A 21,100-nucleotide genomic window follows, 5' to 3' on the forward strand; every position below is an offset into this window, starting at 1 on the left:
TCCCAAGAAGTATTGCTTGGGGAGTGGATGTATGCAGTTGCAGAACCACTATAAAAATTCAGTGTTCTTCGTTTACTGCTTATCTGTTTATTTCCAGTTTAGCTTTAATCATACTTGCATTAGCTTTCGAATATTTTTATAAGTTATTTTTATCAAAGTTTTTAATTCTCAATTCACCCCCCCCCCCCTCTTGAGAAGCCATCTGGACCAACAATTGGTATCGGAGCAGGCTCTGCTTGCTTCTTGCTATTTTAGCATTCTCAGAGTTGATCAATGGCTACTCATGGTGGATCTTACCTAAGTGCTTCTGGGCTACCAGAAGGAAATTCCATTACTAGACCTCCTCTATTCAATGGATCTAATTATGACTACTGGAAAAACAGAATGAAAAGTTTTATTCAGTCACAGGACATTGAATGCTGGAAAAGCATCTTGTATGGAGTTACTCCTCCAACCAAGGTCAATGCTGATGGAACAGAAGTAAGAAAAGATGAAACTGAGTTTACTGAAGCTGATTGGAGAGTGGTACAGACTAATGCAAAAGCTATTACTATGATTCACTGTGCTCTTGACATCAGTGAATACAATCGTGTTAGAAACTGTGTCACTGCAAAACATGTATGGGAAAAACTACAGATTACCTATGAAGGAACCGACCAAGTAAGGGAAACTAAGATCAATCTTCTTCAACGTGATTATGAGCTTTTCCAAATGAAATCTGATGAAGGTATGTCTGAGTTTAGCTCCAGATTCTCTAACATCATAAATGGTCTCAAAAGTTTGGGAGAAAACTTTACTGATGAACAGCTGGTGAAAAAGATATTAAGATCTTTGACTGAGAAATGGGAAAGCAAGACCACAGCAATCATTGAAGCTAAAAATCTGAAAAACTACAGCTTTGATGAACTCATGGGTTCTCTCATGACACATGAAATGGTGAAATACAAGGGAAAGGAGATAGCTCAGGAAAGAAGGAAGAAAGCTGATCTGGCTCTGAAGATTGAATCTGAAAGTGATGATCAAATCAGCTCAGATGAAGAAATAGCTCTGATGACCAAGAGATTCTCAAAGATGTATCGCAAGGGAGACAAACGATACAGAAACAACATGAAGAAATTCATTAAAGGAAAAGTAGATTTGGAAGGAGCTGATGGCTTATGTTTTGGGTGTAACAAACCTGGACATTTCAAAGCTGATTGTCCAAAACTGAAAAGATCAACAAGAGTTGAAAAACCAAAGAAGGGTCTAGCAGCTTGGAGTGATTCTGATGACTCAGATGAAGATAAACCAGAAGAGAAAGCTAATCTCTGTTTAATGGCAATTGAAACCGGAGATAACAGTGGTCAAACTGATGCATATGAGGCTGATTCATTTGACAATGAGGTAGAAAACCTAAAACATTTATCTTATGATGAATTACTTCATAACTGTAATGATATCTTTATGGCTTATAAGGTTGTCTCAAAGAAGTATGTCAAACTGAAAGCTAAAACTAAAAATGTCATTTCTGAAGCTAATGTCAAAATTTCTCAAGCCAATGAAACTGAAAAAGAAAACATAATGCAAAAGGATTTTGACTTAATGACTGAAAAGATTCAGAAAGCTGAAACTGAGGTTTCATTCCTAAAGAAGGAACTTGAAACTTCAAACAACCTTAGAATCAATCTTTTGCAACAGAATGATGCTATGCAAAAGAAGATTGATCTTCTCATTCAAGATCTCGCAAAATTCACTAAGGGAAAAGCTAATCTGAACATGCTTTTGGGAAATCAACGTCCCTATGGAGATACTGGCGGTATTGGTTTTGAAGGTTTTACCAAACCAAAGAAAATGGAATCATTCCTAAAAAATATTCCCACAAAAATCAAAACCATAACCAAAAGGACCTTCATTCCTTACATGTCACATGCCACCTGTTTTTACTGCAATATCAAAGGTCATGTTTCGAAGTTTTGTAAAGCTAAACAGAAAATATCTCAGACTAAACTTATCTGGGTTGTCAAAGGAACTAAACCTGAGAAAGTCACTAACCCAGAAGGACCCAAATCAGTTTGGGTACCTAAACATGCTTGATTTGTTACAGGTCTGCCTAAGGAGCAAGGATGATCAAAATTGGCATATGGATAGTGCTTGCTCAAGGCACATGACTGGTGACAAGTCAAAATTCACCAGTATCAAACTAAAGGATAGAGGAACAGTTTGCTTCGGTGATGACAGTAAAGCTAAAATTATCGGAATTGGAGCTATTGGCAAATATCCATCTATTGAAGGTGTCTCTTTAGTGGATGGACTGAAGTACAATCTTTTAAGTGTAAGTCAGCTCTGTGATAAGCAAAACAGAGTCATCTTTGAACCAACTCACTGTGAGGTACAGGATCTACACCAATAAGAAAAATTGGAAAAGTCACCAATATAATCATAATAAAATAAAGTGATAACACAGACAGAGTGTTAAATTGCTACTTCTCTTCTCTTCCCTTTCCTCCTTTTATATAGCTGGTGTTCTTGAAACAAGATTCATTATCCAGTGGAACATAAAAGTAAAACCATGGAAGATCATCTGTTACTTAAAGATCACAACAGATACCATAAAAGAGACGAAGAAAAGGATTCAAGAAATGGTCTAACATGGCCTGTTTTTACTCAAGAAGTCAAACAACTTGGCTACATAGCAGCTCCTATGGTGGCCGTTGTTCTCTCTCAGTTTCTTCTGCAAGTAGTTTCGATGATGATGGTGGGTCACCTCGGTGAACTCGCCCTTTCTAGCACCGCCATAGCCACCTCTTTATCTGGTGTCACTGGTTTTAGTCTTCTTGTAAGTTCTTCCTTCTTTTTAATTCTTGTTTGCATGTGGACACGTGTCTGTTCCTTAGTTAAAAATGATGGTATTTGAAATGTTGGTCTTACTTTGTATGGGGATTGAAATAATGGCCTGACATGGTTTGTTTTCTTAGGAACTTGTTAATTGATAGCAGCAAGCTAGGTTGGAATGTTCAACTTTGAATGAAAGATCTTTAATTATTAAAGAAAAGTTAGTGGTGATAAGAAGAAGAAAATGTAGTAGTTGATTGTGATATTTCATTAGGTTTTGGGTCTTACGTGGACAACAAATAATTAATATTGTTGGTTGTAACTTGTAAAGGTTGATGGATTTAATTTATTATCACTTGCTCCCAAAATGATAGTAGTTCGTTTCAACAAGTATACAAATTTAAAAAATATAGTTAAAATTAGTATTTAAAATTTCATCCTTTTAAAATTTCTAGACATATATATACTATTAATGATTTATTTGTTTATTGGTGCATCTTAATTCATTTAAAGATAACTATACATATTTATTAAGATAAATCAGATTTTAGTCTTACATTATTTACCGAATATTGATAAAAAAATAATGAGTTGGCCTATCCATTCGGGACGGAAGGTTTAGTTTTTTTATAGCCAACAAAAGAAGCTTTGCACCGTATAATTGGGACCAACATCATCATTTTTTTTTGATAAGATTATATTTATTGTGAACTTGTCGAGTTCTATTTTTTAGCATTCGTTTTCATCTTCGAAAACGCTTTTGAAACTCCAGCATTTATATCTATAACCTATTTTGGTAAAAAAATAATATTTTGACTCTAAGCATTTTCCGTTTCAGCATTTTTATTTCTTTGCAAAAATGATTGAAAATTCACCAAAGTTGGATGAACACAGGGGGTTTGTCCTGGAAGGAAATATATGTTGCAGACATGAATTATAGTACTCATCAAAGGCTTTTGATATTCATAAATGATTTTATGAATATAAGTTATAAAGGTTTTGAAATGGGTTTAATGTGAATAATCCAAGATTCATAATTAATCTAGTATGTAACAGAATTTGGTGATTGTATGTAACAGAATCTGGTGATTTGTATGTGCCGTACAGTTAGGGATGGCCAGTGCGCTGGAAACTCTATGTGGACAAGCATATGGAGCTAAGCAATATCACAAACTCGGAATCCAAACTCAAACTGCGATCTTCTGTTTAATCTTAGTTTGTATTCCTCTTTCCATAATATGGACATTCATGGGCAAGATTCTTGTTTTCATTGGCCAAGACCCCATAATTTCCCATGAAGCTGGTAAATATTTAATGTGGCTTATTCCTGCACTCTTCGCCTATGCGGCTCTTCAGCCGCTAGTTCGGTTCTTTCAGATGCAGAGTCTGATCAATCCTATGTTGCTAAGCTCTTGTGCAACTCTTTGTTTCCACATACCTCTCTGTTGGGTTTTAGTGTACAAGTCGGGACTGCAAAACGTTGGAGGAGCATTAGCATTTTGTATTTCAAGTTGGTTGAATGTGATTATCCTTGGACTATACATGACCTACTCTACTGCATGTGCTAAAACTCGAGCCCCAATCTCTATGGAGCTGTTTCATGGAATTCGAGAATTCTTCCGATTTGCTATTCCTTCTGCAGTAATGATCTGGTATATAAATTCATCTATCTATTTGCTCAGAATCTTTTTCTCCGTAGAATACGTGTTTACTACTTTAGCAGTTATTTATATTTGATGCATGTTTTATTTTGTAGCCTTGAATGGTGGTCATTTGAGCTCCTTGTCTTGCTCTCAGGACTCTTACCAAATCCGCAGCTTGAAACTTCTGTTTTATCCGTCTGGTATGTTTTATATAATTATCTCTGCATAAAACTGAAACTATCATTTCAATTCTAGAATTCCTTGCAGATTAAGTGAAATGAAGTTTTCTTTGATAGATTATCTATTTTTCTGCAGTCTCCAGACTATCTCTACACTCTATGCAATTCCATATGGATTTGGTGCTGCAGTAAGGTATAGCTCCCTACTAAACTATGTTGCACGAAAACATAAATGTAAATGTTGATACCGGTAATGCTGAAATAGAAAATGACGAAATGATCTTTCTTTAAAACAAAGGTTATTAATATAAAGTTTCAAATTTGCAGAAACCTTTTTAGAAAGGAAAACGGAACACCGAAAAGTAGGAGATTCGACAAGTTATTTCGTGCCATATAGTTCTTTAGTTTACATGAAAATACATTCCTTTCCTTTTCAATGTAGACTAACAAAACTATGTGTTTTTGGTGTGTTTAATAATTCTTGTTCGACAGCACTAGAGTTTCAAATGAATTAGGAGCAGGAAACCCGCAAGCTGCACGTATTGCTGTTTATGCTGTCATGTTTCTTGCATTTGTGGAGACAGCTATAATAAGCAGTACGCTCTTTGCCAGCCGCCGCGTCTTTGGTTACTTATTCAGCAACGAAAAGGAAGTAGTGGATTACGTGACAATGATATCTCCTCTGGTTTGCTTATCTGTTATAATGGACAGCTTACAAGGGGTGCTTTCAGGTCAATTAAACTCCTTTTCTCAGCCGATAAGTACTTCTGGCTAACGGATGTATGTTAAATTAGCAATACTTCAATATTTCAGGAGTTGCAAGGGGATGTGGATGGCAGCAAATAGGAGCTTATATTAACCTCGGCGCCTTCTACCTTTGTGGGATTCCAATCGCCGCCGTTTTGGGTTTCTGGGTACAGTTAAGAGGCACGGGCCTTTGGATTGGAATACAAGTTGGCGCATTTACACAAGTGACTCTACTCGCTATCGTTACATGTTTTGTAAATTGGGAGAAACAGGTATGTTTTTTGTTAAAGAATCTGATGGATCGGTCATATGATATGTTTGAATTATCATTAAAATGCATTATTCAGAAATTTATATATCGGTTTTGAAGCGTAAACTAGTATAATTTCCGGTGCTAGCTGCATATTTGATAGAATTTGAATGCTTGATTGTTTCTTACATGTGTTTCTTGGTATCGCAGGCAAGTAAGGCAAGGGAAAGGATATTTGAAGGAAGATCTTCTGTTGCCAATATAGTTACGTGAATTGCAAGATACGATTGGTGTTGTTGTACTTTGAGGAAAAGGTCAATCCGGTCCTTGAACTAATGTGACTCAAGGTCAAATAATTCACTCTCAACGTTTTTGATCAATTAAGGACAATACTTTCAATTTTTTTGATTAATTAAGGATAGTACTCTCTATTTTTTGGCCAATTAAGAACAAATTGGAGCATCCCGGTGCCTGAACTTATTCATATTGTATGATTTTGTCCTTAATTAATCCAAAAATAAAGATAATTGTCTCTAAATAATCAAAATGACAGAAACTGAATTGTTTAATGCTGAATTACAAATTGAGGGATCGGATTGGCGCTTTGCTCGTTCTGCTTTCGTCTTAAATAATTTAATATAAGAGTTTTTATTTAGATTATAAATATTAAATTTTAATTCGATTGACTATCTAATTGAAAAAAATTAAAAATTAAAATATAATTGAACTATATAACTATACATTAAATTTATTTATTTTTCATAAAAACTTGCATAATATTTATTGAACTGTTAGGTTAATAACGGCCAATCCAAATGACTCCAACACTAATTATTGACCTTCTCCTTTTGTAGTTTTTAGTAAATGTTTTATATTTTTTTTCTTTTTCTTGAATTCTTATTTGAATTAAACATATATTTTATGTTAAAGGTATTTTTTATTTTTCATTTGAAATATGTGTAATAGTTATAGATCTATATCCTAGGATGTGTCTTTGGATTATCCTCAGGATAATATAAGCTGTAGAAATTTATCAAAAACAGATGAGGGAAGATAGGTTTAATTGATTTCCATCAAATAAAACCTAATCCATACGCTTTTATTGTTGAAAGGAAGGAAAATTAAAGCTATGGCAGATGGCCCTATAACCTTCGACAAACACCCTCTCATTCTGCAAGAGTGGAGAAGGAACATGTCGTTTGATTTAACTAAAGTTGCCTCAGTACCAGTGTGGGTAAAGCTGCCTATTCTACCTTGGGAGTTTTTGAGCCCTAATTCCTTGAGCTCCATTGCTAGCACGCTATGTAAATCCCTTTTTGAAGTTAGATGTACTATAGAAAGATCAAAGATGCCATATGCAAGAGTCCTGATTGAAATGAGATTAAATGGATTCTTTCCAGATGTTGTGGTTATTGAAGATAGCAGTGGTAATCAGCATACTCAGATTGTTGATTATGAGTGGAAGCCCATTCTTTGTGAAGTTTGCAATAAGCTTGGTCATAGAAATTGTGAAAAGAAGTAAATCTGGATGGCAAATACTTCAGATAAAGAGGTAGTTCAGTTGGCAATTTGGATAATATAGTGGAAGAAGTAAATGAGATAAAGGAGCCAATGATTGAAACTAAAACTGCAAAGGTAACTACTAATCCACATTGTAATGCTCCCCTAAGCACTCAGGAGGATGGTTTTCGATTAGTTACTAACAGAAAATAGAAGAACAAGATTTAACCACTACCACATAAGTCACTTTCAGCAACACCGGGTAAGGGTTGCTGTATGTACAAAAACCGTTGCTTCAGGTCTATTGCAACGCTTTTGAATCAGCTACATTTGCGGCCGCTGCAGTAGGCTTTGATAGCTATTGCAATAGTTTTTTTATACTACTATAATAGATATAAATCCGCTGCAATTAATAACAAAAGCAACGGTTTTAAACATATATTGTAACAGTTTTCTAATGCATTTTAGGCAACATTTATTTTTATAAGGCAACGATTTGTATAGTACTTTCAGCAACATTTATTTTTATAAGGCAACGATTTGTATATTACTTTAGGCAACATTTATTTTTATAAGGCAACGATTTTTATAGTACTTTAGGCAACATTTATTTTTATAAGGCAACGATTTGGATAGTATTTTAGGCAACATTTATTTTTGTAAAACAACAATTTGGATAGTACTCTAGGCAACACTTATATATACTATGATGCAACACTTAAATTTACTATGATGCAATGGTTTATATTTGAGGAACAAAAAATTAAAGCAGAAATTTAAATTATTCGCTAAATTTAGAAACGAGAAATATTCACCAAAATTGAAAAATGGAAAATAGTCATACAATTCAAAATCGGAAAATATATCATCCATCCATTACATCACAAACAAAAAATGTTCACCAAAATATTCATCAAAAATAACGATTATACAGAGCATCTTTTCTGCTACGGAATTATTTTCCACGAATATCATCTTGATATCCTGCAAAACCACAAACAATTATACTCAGAATATGCAAATCTAATACATCGTAAGATAAATGTGCAAAAGAACGAGTACTTGAGGAGCTGTCACTCAAAATGCACCAACAAACCAAGAAAGATGAAGTTAGGTGGCAACCGCTGGTAGCCAAAGTAATAGCAGCCAAGTTCCATTTAAGCTATATCAATAATAAGATACTAGTGCTGTCATGTATTCAAAGACACAAGAACAGTCTTGTTTATGAAATCCACCTGAACCGTTTAGTTACTCGGTCTAGTTCAAGTGTAGCTATTGTATTATCTTATAATCATCCAAACACTCACATAATGATTCATGCAGACAAAATAACAGAATAGCAAAAAGAATAGCTGCTTCAGCTTATCTAAACACATTAATACGTCAGTTTACATGTAATCATCATTTCTACATATCCAATTACCCCATTAAAATAATAACAACTAACCGTTGTCTAAACGAAGAGTTGCTAATAGGAGATACAACTACAAGGAAATAAAATTGACATAAGTGAAGTCGATGCAGAAAAACTAGTGTTAGAAAGTAAGAGGAAAAGAAAAGACAATGAGATTACTATTACCTGATGGATTTGAACTAGTGAAGTTCTCCTTTCATTTAGGAGAGAACGAGTATCAATCTCTTTATCGAAAGCAATAAAAGCTTCATACTTCGGCTGCAATGTACAGCAAAGCCTATGCCAAGACAAAAATAGAATAAACAAGAATCACACCAAGAAAGAGAAGGATAATTATGCACATACAGGGGAAAGAAAGTAAATCTCAATTTCCAAAACCATATATTGCAGCAAGTTCAACTTGCAGTTCACAACTAAATACAAGTTCCTCAACAAGTTCGAAATCAGTAACTTACATCTCCTCTACCAAACAGAAGCTCCTCTTCTTTCTCTGGTTCGAAATCATAAGCAACAACTGGTAATAACTCGTCTTCTTCGTCGTCTAATCCATCTAATTCAATTATCTCATCAAGTTCTTCACCAAAGAATGCATACTGTGATGCATCAAACACAGAAACACCTTCTACGATATTATAAAACAATTTTACTTGTATAAATAATAGATGATACCAAGTAAAATTCTACAATTAAATAATTAAAAGCTTGAAAAACCTGCAGTAGAAGAAGAATCTTCTTTATTTTGTTGAAAAAATTAAAAATGCCTGTAAAATTAAAATAGAGTCATAAGTGTACAGCAAATCAAGGAATTGAATGCTAAATGAGAACAGGGAATGAAGCAGACCAACATGAACCAACAGATTATACTAAATATGGAAAACCTTGATAAGGATATATTAACAAAATAATTAAAAAATACCTTCACAAACTCGGAACTCCAATACTTGAGCAAAGCCTTAACTGTGTCTCTGGCTATGTGCCTTTAAAATAATCGGTCTTCTTTGTTCCATTGTCTGTGAGTGTACCTTATTTAGTGTAGTTAAGAGATTCATTCAGAGAATGAACCAATAAACACAAAAACAACATAAAGGAAGAATTGCACATTAAGAGATTCATTCAGAAACAAAAATAATTGGCATACCATCTACTTCAAAATCCTCTGCAAGTGAATTTCCAATTTCAGAGAATTGGCTCTGCATTGAAGCTTGTAGGTTGCGTCAAAGTATCATCTTCTGAATCAAATAAGAATCAGAATTTCTCCGAGATGGCAATTAAATTACGAAAAAACTAAAATAATATCAAAAATATAAATAGTTAGACGTCGAGAAGACAATCAAGACTTCGCATTTCATTTAATATATAAAACACCATAGCCTTTCATATCAACATAGAACGAACCATGTCGAAGCATTGGAAGTTTCAGGCTTTTGCCTATTAGTATTGATTTCTTAGCCTGCTTTCGTTACTCAACATGCCCAAACCTCCATTAAAATGCAAATGACATATGCATAATCAGAATGAACCGATAAAGATCTCAGATTTCATAGTATGTGGAATAGAAATTAACACCCCATAATCGGCTGCAACCAGTAAAAAGTAAAAATACATACCAGTTGGTGTTGGCTTGGCAATAGGCACACCTCCCGACTGTCACAAAACCATACCAACTAAGTCCAGAAATTCAGTGCAGTGTTCTAAACATAAGTATATATACAGAGAACAAAATAGATGACTTACAGAACCTTCTTCCTTATCTTGAAGTGACTTCATAAGGGTCTTTCTAAACACCTCAAACTGCAAAAGCAATATGAACAGTAATAATTATTAGATTAACTTCAACTAATAAACCCAAAAACCCTCCAATTTAACCTGGCCTGTGTAAAATCCATCAATTTTAAGCATTGACTGTAGTTCTAATTAAAATTTTCAAAGTTATAATTATCATTATACTGTAATTCAATTTAAATCAAACTCATTACAGTCGCAGATAAACAAATGCAATGAAAATTCAATATAATCAATTCAATTACCTTTGAAACATCTCTTTGAAGCTTATTTACAGTGTTAGACAATGAAGCTTTCTCATTCAATAAATTCTCCTGCAAATTAAGACAACAAAAACAAACTAATTAATAAGTTAAATTAAACTCAAAAATAGAACAGAGTAGAAAAAATAATCGAAAAAGAAAATGCCAATTGCTTCAAGCATGCAATGTCAGATTAACTTTGGCAATACAATTCTAACATATATATAAAATAATCAAAACATAAACCCTAACTAAAATTGTGCTAATTTTATCAAGAAATTAAAAGCATAAACCCTAACATATATACAAAATATGATTTAAACTTACTTTTTTTTTATGTGAAGACATTAGAGTGATCTTCAAATTATCTGTAATGAAAATGAAATTGAGAGCAAACGGAAATGAAATTGGCGAAGAGAGCAACGAAAATGAAAATTGAGAGCAAACGAAAATGAAATTGAGAGCAAACGAAAATGAAAATTGAGTTTCGTTTATGAGTTTGAATTTGATTTTTATGAGCAAACAAAAAAGTGAAGAGAGTTGGCTTACCTTAAATCGATGGCGAAGAGAGAAATTTGAGTTTTTTTATGAGTTTGAAAATGAGATGAAAACTAAACTATGGTTCATCAATGAAAATAACGACTAAATTATGGAAAACAGTTTTTAAAATTTTCTTAATTATCCTTAATTACTTTTATTAGTAGTATATGTTTTAAGTATTTTTTATATTTTTAAGGAAGAGGAGAGACAGAGGCGTTTGGAGAAATTGAAGGGGCAATTAAGGATGCGGCCAGCTTATCAATTTTTTTCTTATATATTTATATATTGCTATCTTTGGCAAAAAAAAACAGTAACTGTTATTATCACTATTATAATTCCAAAATAAATTGTTATTTTTTCTTAGCAGAGATATAATTATTCTGTGTTAGCTGTTAGCGGGATTAGCGGAGATTAATTAGTACTATTATTCACAATTGACCATATGAAATTGTAAAAAAAATATTTATAATAATTTGAAGGTGTTGCTTCTATAATTTGGTATGAGATAATAAAAGACATCAGTTTAAAAGTGTTGCTATAGTTAAAAATAATTTAGTATATGTAATAAAAGACAGCAGTTTAAAAGTGTTGTTAGATTCAGTCAAATTGTTACATTTTCTTAATCTAATGCAACAGTTTTCCATATTTGTTGCCTTATGTTGTAATTTTTAAAATTTTGTTAATTTCTTTGCAACGGTTTTTAACCGTAACCTTTCTGTTGCCTTACATATACTATTGCAACAGTATTAATAATGTTGCTGTGCTATTGTTGCTGAAAGTCACTTATGTGGTAGTGAACTAACAAAAATGAGGAGGCTATTGTGAGAAATGAAGCTAAAAGTGGAGGTAATAAATCTCAACCACTACATATTGATAAAATCCCTGCCAAGAGGCTTATTGATCCCTTGGATAGAGGTAGATAAAGTTCATTACCTGGAATATAAGAGTCTTAATGAACCCTTTAAACAAGCAAAAGTTAAAAAACTGCTTGCTATGAGAATTGTGCTCTTGCTGGTTTGATTGAAACTAGAGTTAGAAACTAACAGGGATAAAATCTGGAAGAAAATTAAATGTCAGGGTTGGACTCTTATGGATAACTATATTTACTCTAACATTGGTAAGATTTGGATTTTTTATGATTCCAAAGTGAAGGTCTAGTGTGTTTTGTCCTCTGATAAATTTATGCATTGTAGAGTAGTTATGGAGGATTATAGCTTCATATGGTCTGTCATCTATGGCTCTAATCAGATTACTGAAAGACAAAGACTATGGAACAAGCTTATTGATATTTTTAAAAGCATTGAGGGTCCTTGGATTGTTCAAGGAGACTTTAATGCAGTCCTGTGTAATGAGGAAAAATGTGTTGGGTATACTCTTGATGAGGATCACTCTTATGAGCTTATAAATTGTATTAATGTTGTAAGAATCACTGAGCTCAGAAGTGTAAGGTGTTATTTTACCTGGAATAATAACCAGCTAGGTGAAAAAAATATTAGGAGAAGATTGGATAGAGTCTTTTTTAATGGTGATTTAAGTGATATGTTTCAGAATGTTTATTTTGAGGCCTTTCCCTGCGGTATTTCTGACCAAAGCCCCAACATTACTTATCTTCAGAACTCTTAGAATGAAAGAAGAAGAGGGTTTAAGTTTTATAATTTCTGGACTTTACTTCCTAGTTTTAGGAGTATTGTTGAAGAGGAATGGAAGAACAATCATAGAAGTTTTCCCATCTATAAGTTTGTGCAGAAGCTCAAGGCTATTAGTTTCAGATTAAGTAAGTTAAATAGGCAGCAATTTTCTTATATATCTCATAAAGTTAATGATTATAGGGAGAATCTTGATAATCTGCAATTAAACATTAACAAGGATCCTTGCAAAAGCAATCTTATAGAAGAAGAAAGAGCTATGACTATCCATTTTAAATTTCTGCTCAAGTGTGAAGAGAGCTTTCTAAAGCAGAAATCTAGAGTTCAATGGATGAATCTGGGGGATTCTAACACCAAGTATTCACAACTCCATCAAACAAAGAAGGATTGTGAATTGTATTCATTTACTGAATTTGGAGGATGGAATAACTATAAATACTAGTGAGGACATTCATGCTGAAATGACTAGATACTACAAAAATCTTTTGAGTAGAGAGGATTCTATCTGAAAAAGCATTAATAGAGATGAGTTCAAAAGGGGTCCTAAATTTTTTGATACAGATGGTTTGGTGCTGATGAGGAAAATTACTGAGCAGGAGGTCAAGAATGTCGTCTATTCCATTGGAATTGACAAGGCTGCTGAGCCTAATGACTATAATGGCCCTTTCTACAAAGCTGCTTGGGGAGTTATTAAAGATGATCTTGTGAAATTTGTTCAAGAGGCCTTCACTTCGGGTAAGATTTTGAAGCAAATTAACACTTCTCGCTGCAAGAAACACTAGAATTAGCAGTAAACATTTTTACTGCTAATAGTACTAAAATTGTTTCTAATAACATGTAGCAACCAAAAAGATTATAACATGTTGCTGCTAATAAAACGTTGTCTTAAATAATTGTTAACAAAATTTACCGTAAAATGCTGCTATAACTTAACTAATGGCAACAACTTTCAAAATTATTGCTGCAAAATGTCTTTTAGCAGCAAAAAGAAATTAACTGCAAAAATATTTATTGCCAAATACATAATTTCTTGTAGTGACTGCTGTGACTGTGATCCCTAAGTCTAGTAACCCCAACTGTCTCAAAGATTTTTTACCCATAGCATGTTGTAATGTGTTATATAAAATCATCTCCAAAGTCATATCTAGTAGACTTAGTCCCTTATTAGATAAGATTATATCTCTTTATCAGTCTACTTTTGTGTTCAAAAGGTCCATTGCCTATAATGTCATGCTAGCTCATGAAATAGTTAAAAACTACCACTAAAAAAGGATTATCCTATATGTCCCCTCAAAATGGACCTTAAAAAAGCCCATGATTTTGTTTCTTGGGACTATATTGAAGAAATTTTGATATCCCCGAACTTTCCTAATGACTTCATTGTCTTAATCATGAATTACATTAAAACTCCTAGCTTCTATATTTTCTGGAATGGTGCGAAAGGGTTAAGACAGGGTGACACTACCCCCCTTGTTATTTGTGATTTGTATGGAGTACTTATCTAAAACTATTAGCAACTCTAGACCTAATTTCAAATTTCACCAGGATTGTGGTCTTCTTAAGATTAATCACTTGATGTTTGCTGATGACCTCCTTCTTTTCTGATATTGATATACTAATTCTGTCAGTTTTCTTATAAAATGTCTAAATGAGTTTAAAACACCTATGTGCTGCAAGTTGATAGAAATAAAATCCAAGTGTTTTTTTAGTAATGTGGATGATAGTACTAAGTGCAACATCATATGCTCTTTCGCTCCAACCTCTCCAAATCTCTCCTCTCCTTTCAGTCGAGACTTTCAGTTCCTCTCCCTTGTCTTCATAGAGGGTTCTATTCCCCTTAGATATCTAAGCATTCATTTAATCCCCACAAAGGTTTCTAGAGATGATTGCAATGGTATAATTGATAAAATTACTAGCAGAATTCATTCTTGGAGCAACAAATTCCTTTCTTATGCTGGTAAAGTCCAATTAATCCAGTCTGTCCTCCTGAATATGCAAGTTTTCTGAGCTTCAATTCTCATTCTGCCTAATAAAGTGATCAAGAAAATTCATAGAATTTGTTTTAGATTTTTATGGTTTGGTTTAAATAAGGGGAAGGAATAAAGGTATGGTGGCTTGGAAGGGTATCGAAAAACTCAAAAAAGAGGATGGCCTCAGTATTAAAGATATGAGTGTTTGGAACAAAGCTGCAAATTGCAAGCATATTCTGCACATTTTGAATAACCCAAATGCTTTATGGGTTATGTGGATCAAAAGCAACAAGTTGAAAACAAAGAGTTTGTGAAGAGCCAAGTCTGATTATTACACTAACTAGAGTTGGAAGGGCATTCTCAGTATTAGAGAAGATGTTAAAAAGATTATTGATTACAAGCTTGGCAATGGAGTTAATACAGACTTATGGAATGATCCTTATTGGATTCAGGGTTGTTCCTTATAGGAAAAGTTCCCTAAAATGAAACTGAAGGAGTTTAGCATTATGAAAAACTCTTTAGTGGCTAATTTATGGAGCAACAATTCTTGGAACCTCCCTGAAGTTAGCAATTCTGACACTGAAGAGGCATGGAATTTCATCAAAGACAATTTCCACATTAATGATGATGAGGAAGAGAAAATCTGTTGGAAAGTGGAGAAATTCTCAGCTAGTAAAACTTGAGAGTTGCTAAGAGATCATCATTCTAAGATTTCTTGGCATATAATTGTTTGGGATAAGGGCTCCATTCCCAGATACAGTTTCATTTTGTGATTGGCTATAAAAAACAGGTTGAAGACTAAAGATGAGCTCAAATCTTGGAGGGGGGGGGGGTTTGCAATGATGATCTTTGCGTGCTTTATGGTAATATCACTGAAATCATTTATCGTTGTTTCTTTGAGTGTGTGTATGCAAACCATATTTGGAGGACTATTAAACCTATTTGTAACTGTACTGTGGAGATCAGTAATTGGAGAAGATGATTTTGTAGAAAAGCCAGAGGTAATAGCATGCTTGCTAGATTTTGAAAAGTGGTTCTTACCACTTCTGTCTACTTGATTTGGTTTATCAGAAACAAAAAAGCCTTCCTCAATGAAGAATTCACTCGAGGGCAGATTGTTCGCAAGATCAGAAACATTTTGATAGCTAAGTTCACAGTGTTAAGTACCATCGCTCTATTGTTTTTGCTATAAATGTAATTCAAAATTTGTAATAGCTTGTGTGGCTTTTGTTAATCTCTGAAAAAATATATTTAAAAGATTTGCATGTTGGTTACCAAATAACAACACAGGCCCAGAAGAATTTTATTTATTCAATTATTTTCTTTCCGGTCTTGTTCAGTTGCCAGCTCATTCTCACATGAATTTGACCACCTGTAATATTTCTCAGAATAATTTCCATGGTAGTATACCAATGCAATTTGGAACATATTTTTCTTGATTGAAAATTCTAAAAATATAAAAAAAATGGATTTGAAGGTAGAATTCTTGACCTATCCTATTGCAGTGTTTAGAATTTTTGGGCCTTAATGTTAACTACATATTAGGAAGAATTCCCGACTGGATAAAACATATGACATTTTTAATAGTTTACCTTTCTATTAACTTCTTTTTTATTTTCTGTAATTCAATTCAAGTGAATAATTCACTAATTAATATATTGTGTTTTTTTAAATTTCTCATAATTCTATAAAAAAAATATTTGTTATTTTCTTAAATTCAAGCATAAGTTTAAACCAAATTTAAATTAATAAATTATACCATTTGCTAGTTGGTTATTACAGGTCTTTTGACGTTAATAAATTTAAATAATCTAAATTTGGAGTATTCTACATTCAACAATTTTTCAGAGAGTATTGAAAAAATGACATTTTTAAAGAATTTATCACTAGAGAGTTGTGGACTTATTAAGACATGATCCAAGGTAATTATTATTTTCATATCTTTGTTGTTTTTCTCATAATATATCCAACTAATATAGATTAATTATTCAAGATTATGCCAACTGAAAATCTAAAACAACTACTTATTTCAGAAAATAATATAAGTGATAGTATTCCTTGATGCCTAGAATTTTACATCCCTTCAACAATTATTTCTCTCAAATTCTCTTCAATATAAATCTAAGTTTATATCCTCTCACCGGCTTGCATCACTTGAATTTTTCTCTCTTATAATTTAAAAATTCTAATCTCATTATATCCTTTCTTCAACCTCCAAAAACTCAAAACTCTTTATTGTTTAAATAATCATATTTATGCAGAAACAAAGGTGTATGATACGAAGACCCGTTCATGGGCCGTACTCAAATCGGGTCTACATAGCTTTTTTTATTTTTTTATGTAAGTTCAAACCCGGCCCGAACCAAAACCGGACTTCATTTTTACTATCCAAATTTGTCCCCTCCACTCTATGTTTACTGGCTCAGGCCAGAATTTCCCGAGCCTACATATAAATTAATAACAATAGAAGCCATATCCCGCCCATAAAATAGCCGGCTAGACTTGAAACCAAAAATCAATATGAAGCCCGGCCCTAAGGGTATGAGCCTGGGCGGGCCGAACGGGTATATAGGCCTATGAACACGTCTAATGATATGATACCAAAATTCAAACTTAATAATCTTGATTTGTCTGATTATGGAATGGTGGGTCATTTTCTAAATTTTTATATCATCAACATCAACTTGTGTCTTTTAATCTTTGAAAGGATAAATTTAAAAAGATATTTGCATGTTGGTTACCAAATAGCAACATAAACCTAGAAGAACTTTATTTATCCAATTATTTTCTTTCCGGTCTTGTCCAGTTACCAATTCATTCTCATATGAATTTGACAACTTCTAATATTTCTCAAAATAACTTCCATGGTTGTATACCCATGCAATTTGGAACATAATTTTTCTTGATTGAAAATTTTAAATATAAAAGATAGATTTGAAGGTAGAATTCTTAACCTGTCCAATTGCACTTTTTAGAATTTTCAGGCCTTAGTGTTAACTATATATTAGGAAGAATTCATGACTCTATAAAAAATATGGCATCTTTGATAATTTACCTTTCTATTAATTTCTTTTTTATTTTTCTGTAATTCAATTCACGTGATTTATTCATAAACTAATATATTGAGTTTTTTTTAAATTTCTCATCATTTCTATATACGAAATATTTGTTATTTTGTTAAATTCAAGAATAAATTTAATACCAAATTTAAATTAATAAACTATACCACATGCTAGTCGGTTATTACATGTCTTTTGACGTTAACAAATTTATATAATCTAAATTTGGAGTATTCTACATTCAACATTTTTTCACAGAGCATTGAAAAGATGATATTTTTAAAAAATGTAACACTACAGAATTGTGGACTTACTAACATATGATCTAAGATAATAATTTTTTTTCATCTCTATGTTCTTTTTCTCACGATAAATCCAACTAATATAGATTAATTTTTCAAGAATGTGCAAACTGAAAATCGCAAACAACTACTTATTTTAGAAAACAATATAAGTGGTAATTTTCCTTAATGCATAGAATTTTGCATCCTTCAATAATTATTATTTCATAATTTTTTCAATGGAAATCTGAGTTTATATCCTCTCACCGGCTGGCCATCACTTGAATTTCTCTCTCTCTTTCAAATAATAATTTAAGAATCCCGATCTCATTATATCCTTTCTTCAAACTCTTAGAACTCAAAACTCTTTGTTGTTTGAATAATCATATTTATGCAGAAATAAAGGTGCATGATATGCAGATCCGTTCATGGGCCGTACTCAGATCGGGCCTACATGACTTTTTTTACTTTTTAAATAAGTTCAAACTTGGCCCGAACCTGAACCGAATTTTATTTTTACCATCCAAATTTGGCCCCTACACTCTATTTTTGCAGGCTGGGGCTAGAATTTTACGAACCTACATATAAATTAATAATAATAGAAGTCCTATCCCGCCCTTAAAATAGCGGGCCAGACTTGAAACCAAAAGCAAAGTCAAGCCCGATCCTAAGGGTACGAGCCTGGGCGGGCCGAGCGGGTATACAGGCCTATGAACACGTCTAATGATATGACACCAAAATTACAACTTAATAATCTTGATTTGTCTGATTATGGATATGGTGAGCCATTTTCTAAATTCTTATATCATCAACATCAACTTGTGTGTCTTAATCTTCGAAAGAATACATTTAAAAACATATTTGCGTATTGGTTACCAAATAACAACACTAGCCTAGAAGAACTTTATTTACACAATTGGTTTCTTTCCGGTCTTGTCCAGTTGCCAATTCATTCTCACATGAATTTAACCACCTTTAATATTTTCCAGAATAACTTCCATTGTATTATACCAATGCAATTTGTAACATTTGTTTTCTTGATTGAAAATTCTAAAAATATAAAAAATGGATTTAAAGGTAGAATTCTTGACCTATCCAATTGCAGTTTTTTTTTAATTTTCGGGCCTTAGTGTTAACTACATATTAGGAAGAATTCCTGACTGGATAAAAAAATATGGCATCTCTCAGCATTTTAGATCTATCAAAAAACAACATATTTGGTAGTGTCCATTGTCATTTGGGCTTTTCAACATTAGTAGCAGTTTATTTGTGAGGAAATAGAATACAAGGATAATTAAAGAATGTAATTTTTAGCATTTCTCAAGAGATTTTTGTGCTTGATGTTATCCATAATCTTATGGCCGGAACCATTCCGTAATGGATTAGTGCAATACGTAACTTGGGTTACCTTCTCATGAATAATAATAGTTATTGAGGTGAACCACCAATTCAACTATGCAAGTTGAATTGATTGAGTATAGTTAATCTTTCTTAAAATAAAATTTCTGGTCATATTCTTCTAAGTGATGAAGGTAATATATTAAATATGAAAGGAAATGTAGAATTTGCAACACATCATATTCTTATAAAGGAAGCTTCACAACTATAATCTTTATAATTGATTTCTCTCAGAATACTTCACAGGAAACATTTCGGTTGGATTTGGAAGTTTTAATGAGATTAATATGTTAAAATTGTTGCACAACAACTTGATAGGATAAATTCCGAGAGAATTTTCTAACTTAAGCCAAATTGAAAGCTTGGATCTTTCATATAATAGCTAGACAAGAACCATCCCTTGTGAGCTTACCAAGTTAAATATTACGTCCTTCTTCAATGTGTCGTACAACAGCCTATCTTATAGAAACCCGTAAATGGTAGAACATTTTGCAACATTTGATCAAAACAGTTATTTAGGAAATCCCTTTCTCTATGGATGTCCTTTAAATTGTAGCGTGTGGGAATCGCCTTTGGTGATACCTATAGCTAATACTCGCAATTTGGAAAGTCAATCCTTTATGGACATGAACTATTTTTAAGCGAGATTTGGAGTGGTCTATATTTTGGTGTTGCTAGCAATAACTATAGTTATGTGCATCAATCCTAATTGGAGAAGAGTATGGTTTTACTACGTGCAAGTGAGTGCGAAAAATTGCTATTATTTCATCATTAACAATCTCTCTTTCATTTAGGGCCAGACCTACCAGAATTTATCATTTTTTAAGTAAGTCCAAGTCCAACCTGAGCCTGGACCGGACTTCATTTTTACTACTCAAATCCGGCCCTTGCACTCTATTTTTGCAGGCTCAGACGAAGCTTTTCCGGGCATATATGTAAAATTAATAAAAATAAAAGGTCGAGACCGCCCACAAAATACCGGACTTTTTTTCCGGGTTTGAGCTCGGGTCAAATTTGGAATCAAATATCACATCCGATCCCGACCCTAAGGGTACGAGCCTAGGCGGGCCGGGCGGGTATACATGCCTATGAACATGATTAAATATATATTCAAAATTCCAACTCAATAATCTTGATTTGTCTGGTTATGAATATGGTGGGTCATATCCTAAATTCTTATATCATCAACGTCAACTTGTGTCTTTTATTCTCTGAAACAATATATTTGAAGAGATATTTCCCTATTGGTTACTAAATAACAACACAAACCTATAAGAACTTTATTTACCCAATTTTTCTCTTTCCGGTCTTGTCTAGTTACCAATTCATTCTCACATGAATTTGACACCTTTGATATCTCTGAAAATAATTCCCATGGTAGTATACCAATGCAATTCAGAGCATATTTTCCTCGATTAAAAATTCTAAAAATGAATTTGAAGGTAAAATCTGGTTATAAATATGGTTGGTCATTTCCTAAATTCTTATATCATCAACCTCAACTTGTGTCTTTTATTCCCTGAAACAATAGATTTGAAGAGATATTTCCCTATTGGTTACTAAATAACAACACAAACCTATAAGAACATTATTTACCCAATTTTTCTCTTTCCGGTCTTGTCCAATTGCCAATTCATT

At 33.0% G+C, this 21,100-nt stretch overlaps 2 protein-coding genes and 1 long non-coding RNA gene across 8 annotated transcripts; 2 read left to right on the forward strand and 1 right to left on the reverse strand.

The window, feature by feature from the left end:
* Positions 1-273: 273 nt before the first annotated feature.
* Positions 274-2,389, forward strand: LOC126672759 (uncharacterized). Its single transcript, XM_050366713.1, has 2 exons — positions 274-2,022; positions 2,084-2,389. Exons 1-2 carry the CDS (start codon positions 274-276, stop codon positions 2,387-2,389), a joined length of 2,055 nt encoding a protein of 684 aa, XP_050222670.1.
* Positions 2,390-2,419: 30 nt separating this feature from the next.
* Positions 2,420-6,285, forward strand: LOC126673125 (protein DETOXIFICATION 12-like). 2 transcript variants are annotated; one of them, XM_050367113.2, is made up of 7 exons: positions 2,420-2,815; positions 3,919-4,463; positions 4,568-4,654; positions 4,770-4,826; positions 5,126-5,364; positions 5,447-5,652; positions 5,841-6,285. In XM_050367113.2, exons 1-7 carry the CDS (start codon positions 2,549-2,551, stop codon positions 5,901-5,903), a joined length of 1,464 nt encoding a protein of 487 aa, XP_050223070.1. In that variant the 5' UTR covers positions 2,420-2,548; the 3' UTR covers positions 5,904-6,285. The 2 variants fall into 2 exon arrangements, with proteins under 2 accessions (XP_050223070.1, XP_050223071.1); XM_050367114.2 differs by having other exon boundaries at positions 2,725-2,815; positions 3,891-4,463.
* A 1,644-nt stretch (positions 6,286-7,929) lies between these two features.
* LOC126671675 (uncharacterized) lies at positions 7,930-11,382 on the reverse strand. Of its 5 annotated transcripts, XR_008790251.1 has the most exons (9): positions 10,896-11,382; positions 10,572-10,640; positions 10,284-10,335; positions 9,461-10,188; positions 9,256-9,305; positions 9,000-9,137; positions 8,710-8,821; positions 8,578-8,614; positions 7,930-8,114 (listed from the first exon to the last, which is right to left on the reverse strand). It is a non-coding gene; the product is annotated as an uncharacterized LOC126671675 (long non-coding RNA). The 5 variants fall into 5 exon arrangements; XR_007639075.2 differs by lacking the exon at positions 8,578-8,614; XR_008790250.1 differs by having other exon boundaries at positions 8,578-8,821.
* Positions 11,383-21,100: the final 9,718 nt, after the last annotated feature.

Source organism: Mercurialis annua, linkage group LG3 (genome assembly GCF_937616625.2).
Source record: "Mercurialis annua linkage group LG3, ddMerAnnu1.2, whole genome shotgun sequence".
NCBI classification, from domain to species: Eukaryota; Viridiplantae; Streptophyta; class Magnoliopsida; order Malpighiales; family Euphorbiaceae; genus Mercurialis; species Mercurialis annua.

Coding starts and splice junctions, on each gene's coding strand:
- LOC126672759 (XM_050366713.1), top strand. CDS start 274: ATGGCTACTCATGGTGGATCTTACCTAAGTGCTTCTGGGCTACCAGAA. Junction 2,023..2,083: donor AAGGAACTAAACCTGAGAAA/GTCACTAACCCA, acceptor GATTTGTTACAG/GTCTGCCTAAGGAGCAAGGA.
- LOC126673125 (XM_050367113.2), top strand. CDS start 2,549: ATGGAAGATCATCTGTTACTTAAAGATCACAACAGATACCATAAAAGA. Junction 2,816..3,918: donor TCACTGGTTTTAGTCTTCTT/GTAAGTTCTTCC, acceptor TGTGCCGTACAG/TTAGGGATGGCCAGTGCGCT. Junction 5,653..5,840: donor TTGTAAATTGGGAGAAACAG/GTATGTTTTTTG, acceptor TTGGTATCGCAG/GCAAGTAAGGCAAGGGAAAG.